The sequence below is a fragment of the Balaenoptera ricei genome, chromosome 16 (genome assembly GCF_028023285.1).
Source record: "Balaenoptera ricei isolate mBalRic1 chromosome 16, mBalRic1.hap2, whole genome shotgun sequence".
NCBI classification, from domain to species: Eukaryota; Metazoa; Chordata; class Mammalia; order Artiodactyla; family Balaenopteridae; genus Balaenoptera; species Balaenoptera ricei.
In genome coordinates, this window is record NC_082654.1 from 50,538,281 (window position 1) to 50,560,585 (window position 22,305).

The following is a 22,305-nucleotide window of genomic DNA, read 5'->3' on the forward strand; positions in this document are numbered from 1 at the left end:
GTGTTTCTGTGCATTGAAATAAGTGTAAGATCAACTATACTTCAATAAAAATAAATACATATGTGGGGGGAAAAAAAGTAATATCCCAAATGTTGGAATATTCGAACACAGACCTCTTTGTTATATTAATGCTTACCTATATCACCTTCAGTACTTGTAGATTTTATTATAAGCAGAGTGTGCTAACTACCAGATCTGAATGATTTTGAGAGCACATTATATTAATGGTTTTTTAAAAATTACTTGGTTCGACCAGACCTGATAGGTTTATTTTAAAGAAATGAGTCTAAATATGTTTATTTGAGCATCGTAGTTTTATGTATTGACACAAACCCAGCTGTGTTTATTTTTACAGGAAAAAAATAGCTAAGTTTCTGATACAGATTTTAAAACACATTTACATTATTGATTTTATTTATTTTTATTTTTTGGCTGCGTTGGGTCGTCGTTGCTGCGCTTGGGCTTTCTCTAGTTGCGGCGAGCGGGGGCTACTCTTCCTTGCGGTGCGCGGGCTTCTCATTTGTGGTGGCTTCTCTTGTTGTGGAGCATGGGCTGTAGGCGCGCGGGCTTCAGTAGTTATGCACAGACTCAGTAGTTGTGGCACACGGGCTTAGTTGCTCCACGGCATGTGGGATCTTCCCAGACCAGGGCTCGAACCCGTGTGCCCTACACTGGCAGGCGGATTCTTAACCACCGCTCCACTAGTGAAGTCCCTACATTATTGATTTTAAACGGAAATTTGACTTTACTATATCATAAAGGACAAAGAGTGAAGTGCATTGTAAAATAGGATTATATAGCTGAAAAAATGTTTTGTGAACTCTTCATTTAGCACAGAATGGCTAAAAACATATGTAATTCCACTTAAACGCTTCTAGCTCTGGGGCGTTCATATAGGGAAGGTCTGTAGAAAGGAAAATCTTAAGCAGTGGTGCTTTATTTATGTATTTATTTAATTCACATTTCCCTAGAATATTTTGAGGAAGGTTTTCACTGAATAAAACATATTCAAGGTTTCCAACATGTGAACAAATGTCAAAATAGTCTTGTTTCCTGAAATTGTCACTAATTGCTTACATTAACTTTTTTTTTTTTTTTTTGGGGGGGTCCGTTGAAGAATCTGTCCCTTTGTACAGCTGCCCTCATGTACATACTGAGTAGAGATCGTTTGAACATGGATCTTGATAGAGCTAGCCTAGATCTAATGATTCGACTTCTAGAACTGGAACAAGATGCTTCTTCAGCTAAGCTGCTGAATGAAAAAGACATGAACAAAATAAAAGAAAAAATTCGAAGGCTCTGTGAAACTGTACACAACAAGCACCTTGATCTAGAAAATATAACGGTGGGTTCCTTCCTTCTATTGTAAAATGAAAATTACTTTCAGAAAGTTTTTAATTTGTCACAGCAGCTGTGTGACTTTGGACAAATCATTTAACCTCTTGGTTTACAATTTGGCAAATTCTTCGAAGGTTTAGCTCTGAGCATAATTCTGTTCCCTGCCTGAAATTTCTAAACTTGGCCCATTGGTATTTAGATTTTTTTTCCCAATAAATTTTTTATTGTGTTTTGCCTAATCCTTTCCTTTTGAAAAAAAATTTTTTTCAGTGTAGAGACTACATTTAGGCTATTAGGAACTTGAATTTTTAACCCTCTGTGGGTTTCAGGAATAAAGATTTAAAGGATCTTCAGAAAGAGCCAGTTTCAATGAGCATTCATTTATTCCATAGTATCTCACGATGTCTGATTAACTGCTGCAAGGGACCAAGACTCGGAAGATTCCTAGGCACCTGCCCTTCCGTCGAGCAATGTCCCTAATACTCAGGGTCGTGGCCATGGCTACCCTTATGCTCAATACAACTCCCTAAGTTTAAGATGACTATGTTGCCTTCGGTTGATTTTAGTTCTACTTTCCTCTGGCTTTCTTTAACTTGTAGAATCCCCAAAGACTAGTAGGCCAGTAGAAGATGAATTGGCCTTGTCATTTTGAAAAAATAAGATTATTTATATATACCTGACTTTCAGATATTTCCAACATCTGAACTATATAAACATTGATTTTTCTGCTGCCCACTAAACTGACAACTGAAGACATTTGCCTCAGAAAATTACAGAATGCTTTGTGCTACCCACATATGAACTTAGGGTTATTGCTCTGTTTAGTTAAGGTAGAGTAGGGAATAGATTCAGGTAGAGTGGAGGGTTGAGGGGTAAAGCAAGTTAACATTAAAAGGCAGTATACAAAATTGACACGTATTCAGTACTTTCACTTATTAAAATTAGAAAATAGCTGTTATGCTCAAAGTGTGGCTAAACAATCCTTCTACCTCACCAAACTATTTGTATACTGCTTTTAAAATATATTCATAATTTTTATTTACTTTTAACAATTTTACAACATATACTAATTTTTAATGCTATAAAAGAATAAATTTGAGCCTATAATTTTATTTGCTGCATAATGGAATAAATACAGCTCTTTAAAGTTATTATTATTATTTAACCCCCCCCTACGGTTGAACACTTACATTCTTTACAGGCATTCGCTCTTAAATAACATGATGGGAAACTTGTTCATTGAATTTTCTCCATTGTTTGTGGAATTTATTAGGATGGTAAATACCAGCTAATAACTTTGTTATATTGTGTTAAGTAGTTAACTCACATGATTAAAACCAGAACACACAGTTGCTAATACTAGGATGCCTGCCTCCCCCCACCCCAACTTCAGCTATTCTTGGATATTGTGTTTGTTTTAAATTTTAACAATAGCCATTGTTTCGTACAGTGACTATCTCCTACACATTAATTTTGTTTTATTAATTGCTCAACCTCTTCCTTGAAATACATTGCTTCTCCTGATGTGCCATGGAAAGATACTTTAAAACATTAACACTATAATATTAAAATATAATTCAGATAACTGAGAGCTCGCAATTGCTGAATAGCATTCTGATTAGTGATTTGGTTGTGATTTAACTTTTTAAGGACTATTCCAGTTTCAAATAAAATGTTTGAATTGTAGGCTGTTTTAATATACTAGCTTATTATATTTATATACTGAGTATAGCCTAAAATATCCAAACAGTCCTTTTTATGCCTATAGAAACAAACAGTCAAGTCCCTTCTTTGCGTAAAATCTTGTGAGTCTTTGCTATATTAACATCAAATCTTCCTAAGCAAAGAAAGCCTCATTAGTCTTCAGTTTCACTTCTGTGACTCAGGTGCTAACCTACCTGTACCGATCTCATTACATTACTCTTTCAGGGACTTAGAATGAGAATTGAGCAAAATTTAATCTGTTCTTGTAGTGTTGAATTCTAGTTATATATTTGTCACCTTGGATATCAACCTTGTTCTTTTTAAAGTATAGAGTAAAATCTATAAGGTACAGAATAAAATCTCTTCTAAATCAGTAATAGGAAGATTTTCGCTGATAAGGTCTGTTTTTTGCATTTCTGAATATCTAATTTATATTCAGTTCCAAATAGGCCAGGAAGACTTAATGTAAACTTGCATCTTTCAAGGGAAAAAGCTTTGGGAAGATACCCAGGTCTTTTCAGCCTTGTTAATTAAAGCATTTCTTTTGTTACACTAAAGTTCCTTTATTGCAACAGGAACCAAGTTGCCCATTGTTGGGGGGTGGTTTTATGTTTTTTAGAAGAAATACAATAAAAAGTAAGATTAATAATTAAAGGCAAAGAGAAGGAAAAACCTAAACTGGTTTATAAATATGGCTCTGACTGTCCTATGCTTCCTCTAGTGGTGGTCCTGAATCATTATTTATATATAATTTTGTCATGGTGGCCACATTATGTATATCTAAGCTGCTAACCCTTAGTATAAAGTTTAGAACTGGTGAATCTGAAACCCTAAAAGTAACAAAGGATTTTTGTTCAGAATAGATAAGAAAATGTATAGAACAACAGGAAAAAGACAAGCAACTTTGCAAGAAAATAAGGAAAGAATATTTGACAGGGGACTTACAGTAGAAGAAATACAGTTAACTGATAAATATGTGAAAACAAGCTCATTTGCTATAATTAGAAAAATACAAAGCAAAGCAATAAGATTTCAGTTTTTACCAACAGACAAAAATGCAGACACACCCACACCTTGTTCCTAGAGTATTACTTTTTACAGCCTTTGTGGTAAATTAATCCAATATATTGATCTGCAGTTAAAATACATGTACCCTTCGATTTGCCCTTGAGTCTTTATATGATGATACCAGTATATATTTTATTGAACTGGCAAGTGATAGACTACTTTAAATAATGGATTTTCTCTGAAAACAACCCAATGGTTAAAAACATTTCTTCAGCTTAAGAATTTAAATTAGTTTAATTTTACTTAAAAAAGCATTTACTGTATTACTGTGGGCTGGTAGCATGCAATATGCTTTAAAAAAAAGCAGTCTCTAGAAGTGTTGCCTCAGAGTTATTGCCAAGAGTCAGTATTCATTAATGGTGCTTTTGATTTTCAGACTGGGCATTTAGCTATGGAGACATTACTGTCCCTTACTTCTAAACGAGCCGGAGACTGGTTTAAAGAAGAACTACGGCTTTTGGGTGGTCTGGATCATATTGTAGATAAAGGTATGATATACACACGTATAACATTTTTATATATTATTTAAAGCCTGCGGAAAATATTCTATTTACATACTTCAAAGAATAATTGCATCAGTTTGAAAAGATCTGTTCCTTTTAGTAGCATCTTTAAAATCTCTTAACTTTTAAAGGAAAAGCCATTAACAGTTTGATATTGGGGAATTATGGAAATAAAATAATTATAATAAATTAGATTCTCATAAATTTCAGCATCTTACAGTATAAAACTTAGAATAAACACTGTTCGGAGAGGTTCCAGCATATTCGTAGCACGTGTACAGATGGCTTTTAATATTAGTAAAGGGGGTAAGTATTGAAGTGGTGAGACATGCTAATTTATGTACATTTCTTTTCTCCTAGTGAAAGAATGTGTGGATCATTTAAGTAAAGATGAGGATGAAGAGAAACTAGTAGCCTCATTATGGGGAGCAGAGAGATGTTTACGAGTCTTAGAAAGCGTAAGTATGGACAATTATTTGGAGAAAATTATTTAATCTTAAATGTGACTCTGTATGTGAGACTGTCATAGTTTATATTACATATCCCTAGAGTTTCACTTTTGTTAATCCAAATTGAAATTGTAACTGTAATGCAGTCTATTTGTTCTTTGACTTTTATGAATGACTTAGCCTAGTTCAGTGTAGATTAGAATTTATTCTGCCAGTGAATTTCAGGATGCAGAGACTGTGTGTTGACCACACTGGATTAGCTAGGTACTTTATGAAACATCTATGGGAAAATAATCTAGTGTGAATGAAAAGTTCCTGGCACAGATGAAATTGAAATTGTTCCTTTTCTAGAGTGTGAGGTACATTTGATAAACAGATCTAATTTTTTAAAATTCTAAATCTACTTAAGTAGTTTAAAATATTAGTTTGTTTATTAAGTTAGTGATTGCTCTTTTCTGACATTTAAAGTGCTTGGTAGTTCATTACAGTGAATGTATAGTACAGAATATATTAATTATGAGCAAGCAGTTATAACAGTGGTGTTTAGATTTTGTAATAAAGCTATAGCTCTATTATTTTAAATTTAGAACATGTGGGTTGTTATTCCCTTAGATGACAAGGGCTAATTATGCCTCATCTTTATGTCTTTTAGAGCACTGTGTGTTGTGTGTGAATGAATGAATGTTATGGATTGCCACAAAACTTCAAAATTTTCCCTTTTAGGTAACGGTGCATAATCCAGAGAATCAAAGCTACTTGATAGCATATAAAGATTCACAACTCATTGTTTCATCAGCTAAGTAAGTTTTTCTGAAATGTCATGCTATTTATTTAAAGCATTTGGATTGACCATTAAGGAAGTGCCATTGTATCACCTTCCTCCATAAAGTACTTCTTTCTGTCAAGTTCTGTGAACCAGAAGCAGTGCAGTATAGTACAAAAGTTAGAGGAGTACAGATTCTGAAGCCAGAATAACTTGAGTTTGGATCCCAGCTTCATAACTTCAGCCCTATAACCTTGGGCAAGAATACTTACAGGTTCCTCAGAAGGGGGGTAATAATTGTATCTACCTACCCAAGGTTGTTGTTACAATAAAAAGTATTAGTATATGTTAATGTATCTTAAATTATATATGATGTATATTTTAAATGTGTATTTTAAATAATATTTTAATTCTAAAAAAGATTTTAAAATATCTTTTGTATATTGTATATAATATATATTATATACAATATATATTAAGGAGTTTTTATATATATACATAAAGTCTAGAACAATGCTTGGCATATAGTAAACACTAAGCATTAGTCCTTATTTTTATTGTAAATGAAGTTTACTAGCTGCCTTCTACTGTTTATTTATACCTGTTTTCCCAGATCTATATGTAGCTTCCTCCGTTTCACACTCTCCACCCAACTTTCTTGACATTAGGCTAATGCTGTCACTCAGTGTGTGTAAAATTTCCAAGTATGTTTCCAGTCCTGGTTCTAGCTTATTACAGTAGCTTCTTCCTAATATGTCTATTTTAGTTTTTGATACCTCTGCCCTGGTACTCTGGCCTCTAGCCTCTCCAACATAATACCACAGGGGGTTAACCTTCCCCAGATTTCTGTTTTGTAAAAATAATCCCAAACTCCTAATCTCTGTGATCCCTTGTCTTTGGATATATGTCCAAAGTCCTTAGTATAGTATCAAAGGTCCACTACAGCCTGACTCAAGTTTATCTGTTTTTTAACTTCTTATTTTGGAGAATTTCAAACAGAGACAAAAGTAGACAATAGTTTGATAAACCCCAATGTACACTTCATGCAGCTTGAATAATCGTCAGACATTGGCCAGTCTTGTTTCCATGTATAACCCTATCCATTCCCCCCTCTACATTATTTTGGAGCAAATTACAGATTTCATATAATTTCATCCATAAATACTTGAGTATATAATCTCTAAAAGAGGACTCTAAAAAATATAACCACAATACCATTTTCATCTCTTAAAAATTATTAATTGCTTAATATTATCATAAATCCAGTCAGTATTCAAATTTGCCATAGTCTCAAATTTCTAATAGTCTCTAGTTCCCAATAGACTTGTTTTTAATCTGTAGGTTTCCCCTCCATCTCTTTAAATTTTGTATCACAGTTAGTATCCTTAAGGCATGTGTTCTGGTTGTTTTGTTACCATGTTTTACCTTCCCTCACCAAAGAGTATTCTTGCAAGTTAAATCTATTTCTTATTTTTAAAACGTCTCCTGTATACTTCATGACCCCTGACAAATGGACTTCTAAAAGGAGGTTAGGAACCTTTGCGATTAGGAACTTGTGTCAGATGTCTTAAAAGTGGCAGTAGACGTCAGAATTGGATGTTTGTGAAAGACTTTTTGAAATTTTCAGTAGAACCCTGATAAATGCAGGGATAGCATATTGAACGATTAAATGGTACACCCTTACTGTTCTCCCCTCACCTCCCAACAGATTTAGCTCAGTGCTACTTAAGGCAGTTAACAGTAACAGCATGGTAATTCTGGCGAACATCCCCAAACATCTAAACAAATTATTTTAGGTTAGACACGAACACCTTCCTAACTAGAGGATGTGTTTTAAGGAGCAGCTAGAGGGGGATTAAATATAGTACAGTTTTCTTTAAGGGTCTTGTGTGGTATATAATACATGAAGAATCAACTGACAGAGTCAGCTTACCTCATTCTCTCATAGACTTTTTTAAGTTAATGGAGTTAGTGATTTAAAGAGAGTCTTCAGAAATACTAGACCCACTTAAAGATTACATTTCCTTGTTATTTTGGGTAGCATCTTGAGAGTCCTTGGATGTATCTGGTACCCTTGTATGTCTGCCAGGAGACATGTCAGTTAAGTGACCTCATGTTAAAAAAAATGATTTGCTCTGATGTTTATGAAGTATTTAACATCCATTTATACAAGGTTATTATGCAATGTTAATATAAATAATATTCTTTACTTGCTAAGAGCTTACATTCTAAAGGAAAAACATCTAAATGAAATTCAGAAGTGTCCAGTGTTAGCTTTTAAAGGTTTTACCTTGTTTGGGGTGGGGTAGTGGTAGGTCTGTTATGTTGGAGAGATTGGTAAAATGGGGAACAGCTGTAGGTAGTATAGTTATAAACTTCCGCATTGACTTTATAATTTTAACTTTGCTTAGAAAAATTTATATTGTCAGGTTTTCCCAAAATAAAATTGAGCACCTGGTGTGATATCAGACATGTTTGGTACATGACTGAATAGTTGATATAACTTTTGGGGTAGAAAAAAATTAATTTGGCAGCATTTATGACAGATTTTTTTTTTCTTTGTGTGTTTTTAAAAATATTTATTTATTGGCTGTGTCGGGTCATAGTAATGGCACGCAGGATCTTTAGTTGCGGCATGAATGCGGGATCTAGTTCCCTGACCAGGGATTGAACCTGGGCCCCCTGCATTGGGAGCGTGGAGTCTTACCCACTGGACCACCAGGGTAGTCCCTATGACAGATTTAAAACATTAAGGTCGAAGTAAGTAGAAATTCTTAGTGTAACTATTTTAGTTTAGCATAATAGTCTGTATTTTGTCTTCTCTTTAAGAGCATTACAACATTGTGAAGAATTGATTAAGCAGTATAACCGTGCTGAGAACAGTATATGCTTACCTGACAGTAAGCCTCTGCCTCACCAGAATGTAACTAATCATGTGGGCAAAGCAGTGGAAGACTGCATGAGGGCCATCATTGGGGTGTTGCTCAATTTAACTAATGATAATGGTAAGTCATATTTTCTACATATATTCTCAATGATAGATTGTATTACATGTTAAAAAAAGTTAATCCATTTTTTTTTACTCTTGTTTATTTATTTTGGCTGTGTTGTGTCTTCGTTGTTGTGCATGGGCTCTCTCTAGTTGCGGTGAGCGTGGGCTACTCTTGGTTGCAGTGTGTGGGCTTCTCATTGTGGTGGCCTCTTGTTGCAGAGCACAGGCTCCAGGCGCGTGGGCCTCAGTAGCTGTGACATGTGGGCTCAGCAGTTGTGGCTCGTGGGCTCTAGAGCGCAGGCTCAGCAGTTGTGGCACACGGGCTTAGTCGCTCTGTGGCATGTGGGATCCTCCTGGACCAGGGCTCGAACCCATGTCCTCTGCATTGGCAGGCGGATTCCCAACCACTGCGCCACCAGGGAAGCCCCTCCCTTGTTTCTTGTCTTGATGTAGTGATTTTTAAATTGCCATCATGTAATTCACTTACTCATGTATAGATTTAACTGCTTTTAGGAGTTGATATTTTTAGAACCAGCTTGGTAGCTTGGCTCAGAAATATTATAGTCAACAATGTATTTTAATAAAGGAATAGCTATACTTTTTTTTCAAGATACATGTTTTTAACTTTTAATATTCATGTTAATAAGTATTGGTTGTCATAAAGAATCAGTAACAATTTTCATACTCTTCCCATTCTCCATTTTAGAATGGGGCAGCACCAAAACAGGAGAACAGGATGGCTTGATTGGCACAGCGATGAACTGTGTGCTTCAGGTTCCAAAGTACCTACCTCAGGAGCAGAGATTTGATATTCGAGTGCTGGTGAGTTGAAGTGTAACTATTTCAGAAATGAGTACTTGATCTATTAAGATGATAAAAACTTCATCTTAGTTTTGGATTTAAGAACCAGTTGTTTAATATGTTGTGGGTTTCAATTGATTCCTTATGAATATACCTCTTATTGTACAAAAGAGAGCTATGAAGGGCCCTGTGTAAAAATAAAAAGTATAAGAACTAAAAGTGGTAACTTTTAAAAGTGGTGACATCTTTGTTTGGGAAGATCATATACTGGTTTTTAACCACTTTGTAGATGGTAGAGCACTGATTAGTTTTCTGGCTGCAAGTAAGAGTTATGTATATTGTGTTCATTTGCTTTTAATTCTCCTCTGTGGTAACATGCATGTTTTAATTTTTATAGGGTTTAGGTCTACTGATAAATCTAGTGGAGTATAGTGCTCGGAATCGGCACTGTCTTGTCAACATGGAAACATTGTGTTCTTTTGATTCTTCCTTCTGTAGTGGAGAAGGAGATGATAGTTTAAGGATAGCTGGACAAGTTCACGCAGTTCAGGCGTTAGTGCAGGTAAGCAACAATTTAAAACCTAACACTTTAGTTTGTTGCATCTGTCCAATTTCTTGATCAGTTGCATCTTCTCTCTCCCCCCTACCTCCCCTCCCCCTTTCTCTCACTCTCACCAGTTCTGTGAGAGGTACACTGGGTTAGAATGTATACCATTACTTCTCTGCTGACTGTTTTCAACTACTATAATCACTCATTAGACATTGTTAGCAAAAAGCAGAAACAAGGCATATTTGTTTATGAATCAAAGGTAGATTATTAACAACAAATTAGGAATTAAGTTCTAGCCCTATCCTGGTTCATGTCCTCCAGCATTTACTTACCGGTCTCATCTGTGCCCAGGACTGTGTGCAACTAAATATTGGGACATACTTTTCAGAGTATAATTTCCTGGCTTAGGAATTGTGTCAGAATATGTGTTTTAAAATTGATGTCTCCAATTCGCTCCACCCCAAAAACCAAACACTCCCTCGCACCTCGATTTATACTCCCCCCGAAACTGTGAGTTTTTGTTTTTTGACAGTGCTGGGCATTACAGTTTTTACTTTTTGCCAGTTCCTAGCTACCTTTGTAATTTTCTTAAATGACAGTTTGCACATGTTCACAAGTGATAGTGAACCATTCTTTTCATTTTTTCTGAAGCCTTTGCTAACCTTTAATCCTTTTGGCCTTTTTGAAACTAGAAGTGCTTGAACTGTATCTTCAGGAAGTAATCTTCAACAACTTGGATCTTTTCCTGAGTCATAACTAGAAGCCCATCATTCTCTTTTCAAACATTTTGATCTCAGGACTTCTCTATACTCTTAACAATTATTGGGAACTCCAAAGAACTTTTGTTTATGTGTGCTTTATCTATTGATATTTACTAAATTAGAAATCAAAACAGAGAAAAGTGTAAAATACAGGCACTCATTCTGTTAACCATTGGAGCAGTAACATAATCACATAGCATGTAGATTCTGGAACACTCCACCATACAGTCATGAGAGAATGAAAGAAGTCAGTTGACCTTTTAATATTCTTATGAATGCAGTTTTGACCTCACCGACTCCCTGAAAGGATCTTGCGTTCCCCTAGGGATCCTTGAACCCAATTTTAAGAAATACTGCTTTATATAAAGCTTAAATTTTATTTTTTTAAGGGTATTAAAGTTTACATACCACTCTTGTATATACTCAGCAAGTTTTTGAGATCTGCTTGGCATTTAGTTTTCAGGTAGTTGTCATTAGTAACTTGGGATTTTCTCCAAATCATATCAGCAAATATATGAAATGCTTTCTGTACATTCAACACTGTATCAGCACAGGGAAGTAAGTGAAGGCAAAAGATTTTAGTGTGTGTTCCCTTTTAGACTTTTTGGTATATACTTCCATTGACAATTGTACTTCCATTGTTTGTTTGTTTTTAATTGAAGTATAGTCGATTTAAAACGTGTTAATTTCTGTTGTACAGCAGAGTGACTCAGTTACACATATACATTCTTTTTCATATTCTTTTCCATTATGGTTTATCCCAGAACATTGAATATAGTTCCCTGTCCTATACAGTAGGACCTTGTTGTCTGTCCATTCTATATGTAATAGTTCGCATCTACTAACCGTAAACTCCCAGTCCATCCCTCCCCCACTCCCCTCCCCCTTGGCAACAAGTCTGTTCGCTGTATCTGTGAGTCTGTTTCTGCTTTGTAGATAAGTTCATTTGTGTCATATTTTAGATTCCACATATAAGTGGTATCATATGGTATTTGTTTTTCTCTTTGTGACTTACTTCACTTAGTATGATAATCTCTAGTTGTAAAAAATATGGAACACTTCACAATTTGTGTGTCATCCTTGCGCAGGCGCCATGCTAATCTCTGTATTGTTCCAATTTTAGTATATGTGCTGCTGAAGTGAGCACTGTACTTTTTTTTTTTAACATCTTTATTGGAGTATAATTGCTTTACAATGGTGTATTAGTTTCTGCTTTATAACAAAGTGAATCAGTTATACATATACATATGTTCCCATATCTCTTCCCTCTTGTGTCTCCCTCCCTCCCACCCTCCCTATCCCACCCCTCTAGGTGGTCACAAAGCACCGAGCTGATCTCCCTGTGCTATGCGGCTGCTTCCCACTAGCTATCTATTTTATATTTGGTAGTGTATGTATGTCCATGCCACTCTCTCACTTCGTCCCAGCTTACCCTTCCCCCTCCCCATATCCTCAAGTCCATTCTCTAGTAGGTCTGTGTCTTTATTCCCGTCTTGCCCCTAGGTTCTTCATGACCTTTTTTTTTTTTTCCTTAGATTCCATATATATGTGTTAGCATACGGTATTTGTTTTTCTCTTTCTGACTTACTTCACTCTGTATGACAGACTCTAGGTCCATTCACCTCACTACAAATAACTCAATTCCGTTTCTTTTTATGGCTGAGTAATATTCCATTGTATATATGTGCCACATCTTCTCTATCCATTCATCTGTTGATGGGCACTTAGGCTGCTTCCATGTCCTGGCTGTTGTAAATAAAGCTGCAATGAACATTTTGGTACATGACTCTTTTTGAGTTATGGTTTTCTCAGGGTATATACCCATGCCCAGTAGTGGGATTGCTGGGTCATATGGTAGGTCTATTTTTAGTTTTTTAAGGAACCTCCATACTGTTCACCATAATGGCTGTATCAATTTACATTCCCACCAGCAGTGCAAGAGGGTTCCCTTTTCTCCACACCCTGTACTTCTATTGTTAATAATACTAGTTAAGATTCAGTTCTGAGTCTTTCTCTGAAAACTGGCCTTTTACTTTCACTGGTTCTTGTTTATTTCTTTAAATTTCTTTTAAGGAAGCTATGTTGCTTTTCCCCAATACTATGTAGCTTTATTCAGTGTCCTTCCTTCCTTCCAGTTAATTTATCCAGGCTGCTTAGGTTTAAAGAACTTTTAACTCTTTTAATTTTAACCTTTAATTTGTAGTTTTTGCTTGAATTTCCTGTCAATATTATCTAAATTAAGGGAAGGAGTTGAGATTTTCTTTCTTAAAAACAATGTATGCATCATCAATAGTTAATTCACTTGATTGAACCCCAGTGGCATTTATATTTTTGTTTTGGCCTTCAGTTGGATGTAGAGTGAAGGCTTTTATTGATACTTACCCTTTTTACCAAACAACATGCTTCTTAGGGATAGTGATGTTTAAAAGCAAATAGAACCTTATATTTGGGTACATACATGTTGGTTGGTGATCCCTTTTAATGATCTTCAAAAATGATGTTTATCAGCTATTCCTTGAGCGAGAGCGAGCAGCACAGTTGGCAGAAAGTAAAACAGATGAATTGATCAAAGATGCTCCCACCACTCAGCATGATAAGAGTGGAGAGTGGCAAGAAACAAGTGGAGAAATACAGTGGGTATCAACTGAAAAGACTGATGGTACAGAAGAGAAACATAAGAAGGAGGAGGACGATGAAGAACTTGACCTCAATAAAGGTATATTTATTTTGACTGGTGTATTAAAAAAAGTAATGTGGTTTTTTTTCCTGCAAGACTTTCTTTTAATTCACGTGTTGTCATAATCTTGCTATTTTATGGCCTCTCTAGTTCAGTGGAGACAAGCCTTGCTTTTTCATAGTTCTTCTTCATTGGCTTCCTAGCAGTGAGGAAGGTATATGTGCAGTGTGGGGAAGGTTTGCTTTTCCTCCCTGGTTCGTTCTTTACTCATCTGTAAAGAGAAGCAGCCAAATAATATGACCTCTAAAGGTTTTTAGAGTTTTGAAATTTTGCCCATATTTTAAATTGGGTTGTCTTTTTTTGTTGTTGTTGAGTTGTAAGAGTTCTGTATATTTTAGAGACTGGACTCATATCAAGTACATGATTTGCAGATAAATTCTGTGAATTGTCTTCACTTTTTTGATGGTGAAGCTTTAAATTTGATGAAGTCTAACTTAACCTGTTTTTTATGTTGTCACTTGTGGTTTTGGTGTTGTGTCTAAGAAACCATTTCCTAACCCAAGGTCACAAAGATTCCTAACCCAAGGTCACAAAGATTTAGTCCTGTGTTTTCTTCTAAAAGTTTTACGGTTTTAGCTTTTACATTATGGTCCCTCTTCCATTTGTGTTATTTTTTGGTTAATTTGTGTGGATATCCCATCTTCCTACCACCATTTATCGATGTTCAGCAGTTTTGAAGAAAAGATGACAGTTGTTGGTTTCCTGGGGGCGTTTGTTTGTTTGTTTGTTTGTGGGCTTTTTTTTGGATGTACTGTTACGGTTTTCTGTTTTAATACTTCCAGCCCTTCAGCATGCTGGCAAACACATGGAGGATTGTATCGTGGCCTCATACACAGCACTACTTCTCGGGTGTCTCTGCCAGGAGAGTCCAGTAAGTTCAGTGTTGTTTTATGTATCTTAAAAGGATTCCATTGCGACCACTTCACATCATTACCTAATTAACTTATTATTTATTTCCCCTCATGCTAAAAACATTTACATTTATTTGGTGAACTTTAGAAGGTGCATTTCAAAGTAAGAGTATATTGGATTTGATGAGTAAGTTCCAGATTGATGGAGGAATCGATTTCACCTGTCTTTGGTTGAAGTAAAAGAACACCATATAAAACCTGCGCTCAACTGACTTAAGGTGGAAAAGTCTAGCCTCAGTGATACCATCAAGGACTCATAATTTCTGTTTTTAAACTCTGCTGTCCTCTGCATATTGTCTTATCTTTTGCTAGCTCTCTTCATGGCCCTGTGCTGACTCTGGCTATGTGTCTCATCTAGTTAAATAATGTCCAGCAGAAGAATGTGGCTTTGTTTCTTTGTAAGAGCAATGGTTTCTTTTCTCTAGGACCTCTCCACACCCACTGCAAAAAGTAGACTTCCCTTTACCTTGGCCAACATTAGCTCACATGATTTTGTTTGATCTACTCACTGGCCGGGAAAATGGGATTACTATGTGAGATTTAGATCATCATGATTTAACTACGAGAAGCATGTGAGTGTCTACACAATTGGGCTGAATCAGCACAAAAGTGGACAGTTCTGGCTATTCAGACAGTCTGCTTTAAAATCGGGGACATGTGGATTTTTTTCTTTTTTCTTTTTTTTTTAACAGAAGAGGCCCAGTAGAAGAGCCAAATTTTACAATAAAAGGGAGGTGTTTTTTTCCCTTACAAGCAAGGGCATTCAGGATGCAAGAAAGAGTGGAGATGTGTTGTATAGTGGGATGGTTAGTTTCTCTTTTCTGAGACTGGAGGATTAGAAGAACATAATTATGATATGAAGGGCTTCTATCAGCCTACCCTTATTTCCTCATTTTTGCCACTGAGTTTTCTGCATTGCCCTGTATCTGTCTAAGTCCTGTGTATTTTTCTGAATCCTTCTTGTTCATCTCTTCCATATTTATATTGTAGACAAGCTCAGATCTAAATGCACAGTAGCCCACTTCGTTGTGGCCCTTGCTGGCACAGCTGCTTTCAGGATCAAGACCAGAGTTCTTACTGTGGCTCTGGAGGCCCTGCAAATCTTTATTCCATTTCCTGAATCTCTTCAGCTCAGCTCTTTTCCTTATTTCCTTAAAATCCGGAGATTTAAGGACAAATGAGAAACACATACCAAGCAAAGGGAAGGAGGAAGACTCCCCCCTCGCCCCCCCAAAAGAAAAAAACAATGGGTATGCTATTTAAATTTAAAGATTTTTAGGTATTGTATTTTGTATACACCTGGTTTCAATCATGTTCTTTCTTAAATAATCATTCTTAAAATTAACTTGAGTTATTATCAGATGTGATTTATTTAGGGCCATCTTTCCCATGTTAATAATTTCCTATTTGTCTATCTCTCTCCTGTCTTTAAAGAGATCATAAAATCCTTAGGTTGTAAACAATATTGTGAATTCATAGAGCCCAGGATGTCTTTGTTGCCTTGGGAATCATTATGATTAACCCCAAAGAGCTAGCTGATGCCACAAAATGTAAAAGAAACTAGTTTGCCCAATGTTTAAGTGGAGGAGAGACAAGAAAGCAGGTGGTTATATGCAGTTAATGCTGCTTTATGGTAAAGGACAACGTGTTTAGGAAGCCCAGGAGACTCTGGTGTCATTTTCCATTACCCACTATACATCTTGGTGCATTGCAATGGTCAGTCTTCTCTCTGGTCTTTCTGTCCTTGCTGCTCTCTTGACACTCTCCATTCCTGAAATCCTGCACACTGCCACCATAGCTGACTTCCTTACGAGCACATATGATCATGTAACTCCTCTCTCATCAATCTTTCCTGACTCACCATCATTTAGGGAATGATAACTTTGTTTACTGCTATAAGACTCCAAACTTAAATGCTTCTCCAATTTTTTTTATTTTAAATTTTATTTTATTGAAGTATAGTTGATCCAATATTAAAATCTGTCATACCCTCTGGGTACTTTTTCTAAATTTCCCAAATAGGCCATGCCATTTAACACCTTTTCTTTTTATACCTGCTGCACACTATTTAAAAATAAATGCTCAGGCTCTCCTTCCTATGCCTCAGCTACTTCTTATGTTGTATTCTGTAGTGTGTTGATAGAAAAGGATTTGATTTGGGTTGTTGAGGGCTTTCACTCAAAACCTAGGATCTAATTATTTATTCTGAATGATAAAAGTACACTTTTCTATTGAGCACTCTTCATAGACAACATAGCCACTATTCTTCCCCCCACTGTGCTATCATGTCCCTTTCCTAGAAGCTGGTTAAAGCTGTTATTAAATCCAGCGTTCCTTTACCTCTGCAGTTAGTTACCATAGCTATTGCCCTTATAACATACTCTCCACTTTTCAGTATATTTTAAAAATATAAGTATTTTAAAGATTTTAGCTCCAAGATCTAACTCAGTAGCAGTGAAAGTGGGAAGGAGGGGATTGGTTGCAAATTTCCTAAGAGATAATATGTACTCTTTCCTCCCCTGCCTCCATCAACAAAAATCAAATCAGAAGCTTCCCACTTCCTCCCCATCTTGCGGCCCAAAACTCGGGACAACATTTTTTTGTATGTGCTTTTTATTATAGGTGAGCCTCCTTAGAAGAGCTTTTCCTTTTATTCTTTATGAACCTTTAAAGCATTTTAAAAATATATTGAAATAAAACAGTTTTTTAAGCAGGCCGTCTATTTTTCTTACAACAAATTGGTTTATATATAGTTTGGCTGCTTCTTGGTAATAATGGAGGGAAACATCTTAATCTTCTCTCCTGGCATTGCCTACATTTTCCTTCTCATAGATGATATTAATGATAATATAATATAAGATAATAATTAATTAAGATGTAGTTAATTCCTAGCCTACATAGGAACACGAAGAATTTTCTTTGATCTTTTTCTTTCCTAAGCAGCTTTTTGGATAACATTCTAAGTCTGTACTCCTTCCCTCTCCTTACATCTCCCCCCCCCCCCACAACACACACATTCAACAGTGCATTTTGTTATTTCAGGCATCTTTTTGTGTGTTTACAAAAGTAAATATGCACACGTTTCTTTGTAGCCTTTGTCAGCTTTACCTTTTTTCCTTTCTTTCGGAGAATGGGATAGAGTAGGGAATGGACACACACGCTTACAGAATTAAGGAGTGTGGAAAAGGAAATCACATAGGTCCTTGAACTACTATCTACAAGGAGTTCAAGGACCTTGTAGAAGTTTGAAATAGGGTGTGTGTGCCAAAACCAACAACACAGTGCAAGGTTCAAGCTCATGTTTTCTGTCGCCTGATCAATGTTTCCATGTTTCCTCAGATCAATGTGACCACTGTGCGTGAGTATCTGCCAGAAGGGGACTTTTCCATAATGACAGAGATGCTCAAAAAATTCCTGAGCTTCATGAATCTTACTGTAAGTGACTTCTATTGCAGCTTCTGTGGTTTTAAATATGATACATTAATGACAGTAGAAATACAAATATTTGGCCATAGTGAATAGAAGCAAAAAAAGATTCTCTTCTAATAATTGTGCTCTATTTCTTTAAGAAAACTGAATTATCATGGCCAAATATATTGATACTATATTATCAAAGCCACAATTTAATCTGTTTGTTTTGATTCATAGTGTTTATTTGGTTTAGTAAAGCTAAAGAATTTAAGCTTTGATTCAATACTTTTGAAAATTTGATAAATATTAATTGTTACTTCCTCCCCCCCTCCCCCCCAAACCCGACCTCCAATCCTCCCCTTTTCAGTGTGCTGTTGGAACCACAGGCCAGAAATCTATCTCTAGAGTGATTGAATACTTGGAACATTGCTAGCTGCTTTACCTTTGCTTCAGGTGCTCGGTAATGCTGGAGCTATTCTTAGACAAAGAAAAGTCATGAAAGAAGTCCTTGAAGATATACCAAGAACATTCATCAGTATCATTCATATGTGGATTTTTAAGGCCACCTGATTTCTTCTTCGTCATGCATTCTGCATTTGCTAAATGACAGTTACTACATCAATCTGCAACTATCAAAAATGAGGGAAAAGGTTCAGGCTGTTAACAGTTCCACACAGTATTTAAACACACTTTGGCAGAATTTATACTCTCCCCTTGTTTTCTTGCTTTTATTCTGGGCAAGTTTTAAGGGGAAAATTTGTGCTGCTGTTAGTGCAACTGCTGTGTATGTTGAGCCACTGTTGTCATGCCAGCCAGGTGCAAAGGCAGCTTAGCTACTGAGGTATCGAATGTTCTGGGGACATTCTAGACAACAGCTTAGTTCCTTTTTCAGGCTCATTTGCTTTTGCTTTTTTGTTGAATGATTCCAATCGTAAATAAAGCTTTTAATAATTTTGTGAATTTTTTTTGTTGTTGTTCCCTGAACTACTGTCTATATTTAAAATTAGATGGAATCCAAAGACACAAGGGATTAATAGTATATTTTTTTATTCTTGATTTGGTTTGTCAAAACTGTTTTTCACCTTTGAGACCATGACCATATTCATTATCATATCATAATGAGTCATAGCTATAGACGCAAGAAAACAAATAACAGTTTGAGGGAATATAAGATGATGTGCCCTGTTAAAAGGATGAAGCAAAATAGACAAACCCAGGGTAGTTTACCCTTAATGTTAGGGTAGGCTCTTGAAACATGATTAAGTAAGTTTTGAGGGAGAACTCTCTAGATATATTTTCTAATGTTCAGTACAGTAAATATAAGTAAGCTAAAACACCAATGTAGAATTCATGTTTCCAGATAACATGTATATTCTTCTATAAGAGTGACAGGATCAAATGCATAAACGCAAAGCCTTAAATTGTTGGTTTAGAGAAGATCCTTTTTTTTCATTCAGATTCTTTTAGTTCATAGAACAGTGTGTTTGGAACACACAAAACACATTTTACGTATTTAATTTCACAACACTGCAAATTTTTATTATATTAATTATTGTTCAGACCACTGGTTAATACATTTTTTTCTTGATCAGGCCTGAATACAGGCTTTCCAGAGATTTCGTTTAATACATTAAAACACCTTTCAGGTAGTTATGTTTCTTCATTGGATTTGTAAAACTTGAAGCCATAAAAATATTAGTTTGGTGTGTATTGGGGAAAATAGCTGAAAGTCTAATTTTTACCCATTTAGACTTTGTTATTTCCTTGTATAAAGTGACAAATTGGGGCTCTTGGATCAGTGCCACCTGTAATGTTTTTTAATGCAGTGGCTGCCTTTTATTGTCTTCCTATTTTTGATAATGCAGATTGTTGGGAAATCTATAAGGAAGTAACTGATTCCAGTCAAATTGTTTTCTTCTTCCTCCTACCCACCCCACACCCCACCCATCACCTTTTAAGAGCATAGTATGCCAGTGTAACTTGGGAAAGATTGAGGTTGTATTTGCCCTGAGTATAAAAGCTAGCTTAGCAAACTATTTTAAAAGCTTATTGGTAAATGATATCCATAAAGTTGAATTAGTTAAATTATTTTAAAATACACTGATATTTATTACTCATTGGATTTAGGAAGAGATTTTTAGTGTTGATCAAACTGACTTGTGGCAGATGGTAAGGGGTATTATAAAACATTTGGATAAGAACAATCAGGGTGAACTACATTTTTCTGTTACACTGGTAATCATTTGAGAATTGATTTACCTCAGTGTTTAACAGTTTTTTTTGTTCTGTTTTGTTTTTTAAATAATAACTAATTGTCAAGCACTGATAGAGATGCAGATTTTGGTGGGGAGTGGTGGGGGAGAAATCACCTCACCAACCGCAGTGCATTTGTGTGTTTTTAACCCTCAGAGAACTCTGCATTTTAGGGTACTTGAGGCTGACTTGCAAATTAACTAAAGTTTTAAAGTAACCTTTTTTTCCATTGTAAATATTTCTGTAAATACTACCAATTGGAAATTAGAAGGTAGAGTACTTTTTTGAATCCAATCCTATTTTTATTTTATACAGTATTTCTCAGCTGTGATCTTTGGAGCAAAAGCCAACGGCAGGAAAAAAAAATAGTTTGTACCAGTTTCATGAAGTATGTCTTTGGGTTTTTGTAAATAATTTTAACTCAAATAAAATTGCTACTTTCAATACACATGTTGTCTTTAACATAAATCTATTGAACTATTTTGGAGGAAGAAGTCTCACGAACTTGATGTAGCCAACTAATGGGAAACATGATGTGTCACTTAAGTGAATTTCACACTTTGAATATGCACATAAAAATTTAACCAATTTTTGTTAAACACTATGTATCTCTCCATGTTTCTAATAATACTCATCTGAATGTAATGTCAACTCAGCAACTCACATATTAGGGATGGTAGTATTCTGGTTGAGTAGTCATGCCCTCGGTGTGTTTTTTAAGTTGCTTTAATCCTTTTGCTCCTCTGAATATGACCCAGGACTTCTTTGCGTTTGAGTTTTTAGAGCTGCTTTTTAGTTTTTCAGTTTTCTTCTTAGTTGACAGCCTTTAAGTTTCCTGTATTTACTCAAGTGGGTTCCTCAACCTCTCCTCAGTGCTTTTAACTACAAACCTAGATGAAAGGATCTGTCCTGGAAGTTCCCAACTACTTTCCCCTCTTACCCAGATAGAGATAGTATATAACCTGTTTAAGAGTGCAGGCTAAGGATACAGAAAGATCGTTAAAAAAATGCATATACTTTGAATATTAGTGATGTTTATGGACTTCGAATAAACTCTTGAACTTTTATTTTGTTTACTCAACCAGAAATGGGGGATAGTACTTAACCTCAGTGTTGTGAAGATCAAGATGGTACATGTGAAGCATTCAGTGTTTCAAACAGGTCTTGGTAAACGGCTTTTATCAAACAATTTTGTTTTCACTCCATCAGGAAATTAAAATGTTGTAAAGAACAATTTTAAACACCTGGGATAATACCTTTTCATATCACTGAGGGTACTGGGTTTGGGTTACTTTAAAGGCAAATCTCTAAAATTGTTGTTTCAAAACATACTATTAATATCTTGGTAGTGACTAATAAAGTAGGGAAAAAATGGAATAAAGTAATCATTAAAATGTTTCAAACAAGATTTTTCCTTACATTAGAAGCAAGGCCCAGAAGAAGTTTACACAATTCACTGTCAGTTAATTGATATCCTGATACTGGATGCATAGATAAATAATTTCATACAGAAAGTCTTTAAACTGAAGAAAAAAATTGAATAAATACTGTTGAGTGTTTTGGTCAAACCTCTATTTCCTTAGCTTCTGTGTTTGCAATTTGAATACTCCAAAGGCTGTGCACTGGCTCAAGGAGCAAAAATAGAAAACCATACCTGTACACCACCTAGATTAAAAGGACCTGTCTGCCAGAGTTGTATAACGGAGACTATGGGTAAATAGAACTATACTGTTACAAGGTTCAGAAATCTTAATGTAAAATAGTGTAATACTTAGTAGATTTAAGTCAATTAAAGATGCCTGTTATAATGCCTAAAGCATCCAGTAAACAGTAATGCAAAAAGATAACAGCTCGAGCCCCTTACAGGAATCAAAGTCAAACACTGGAAAATACTTGATTAACCAAAGGTAGAGAAAGAGTAGCAGTAACAAAAAGCTGATGAGAAAAATAGAAAACACATGTAAGTAAAAAGCAAAAACTGCTTTCCTCCTAAGACAGGAACAAGCCAAGGTTGTTCACTAAATCTAATGATACCAGTAATTATTTTGAATTATTTTAACACTC

The 22,305-nt window shown here is 35.5% G+C and overlaps 1 protein-coding gene and 1 non-coding gene across 5 annotated transcripts in view; one reads left to right on the forward strand and one right to left on the reverse strand.

The window, feature by feature from the left end:
* WAPL (WAPL cohesin release factor) overlaps positions 1-20,689 on the forward strand; it is a 77,622-nt gene extending 56,933 nt beyond the window's left edge. For 3 of the 4 annotated variants that reach the window (XM_059899880.1, XM_059899881.1, XM_059899879.1), the window contains exons 9-19: positions 1,118-1,345; positions 4,487-4,598; positions 4,974-5,071; positions 5,786-5,862; positions 8,655-8,830; positions 9,524-9,639; positions 10,016-10,180; positions 13,438-13,645; positions 14,449-14,537; positions 17,917-18,012; positions 18,356-20,689. In XM_059899880.1, the coding sequence (XP_059755863.1) occupies positions 1,118-1,345; positions 4,487-4,598; positions 4,974-5,071; positions 5,786-5,862; positions 8,655-8,830; positions 9,524-9,639; positions 10,016-10,180; positions 13,438-13,645; positions 14,449-14,537; positions 17,917-18,012; positions 18,356-18,421 (1,431 nt within the window). In that variant the 3' untranslated portion in view covers positions 18,422-20,689. The remainder of the gene's footprint in view (positions 1-1,117; positions 1,346-4,486; positions 4,599-4,973; positions 5,072-5,785; positions 5,863-8,654; positions 8,831-9,523; positions 9,640-10,015; positions 10,181-13,437; positions 13,646-14,448; positions 14,538-17,916; positions 18,013-18,355) is intronic. The other variant, XM_059899882.1, reaches the window with a different exon arrangement.
* On the reverse strand, positions 11,974-12,076 carry LOC132351350 (U6 spliceosomal RNA). Its single transcript, XR_009498289.1, has one exon. It is a non-coding gene; the product is annotated as a U6 spliceosomal RNA (small nuclear RNA).
* Positions 20,690-22,305: the final 1,616 nt, after the last annotated feature.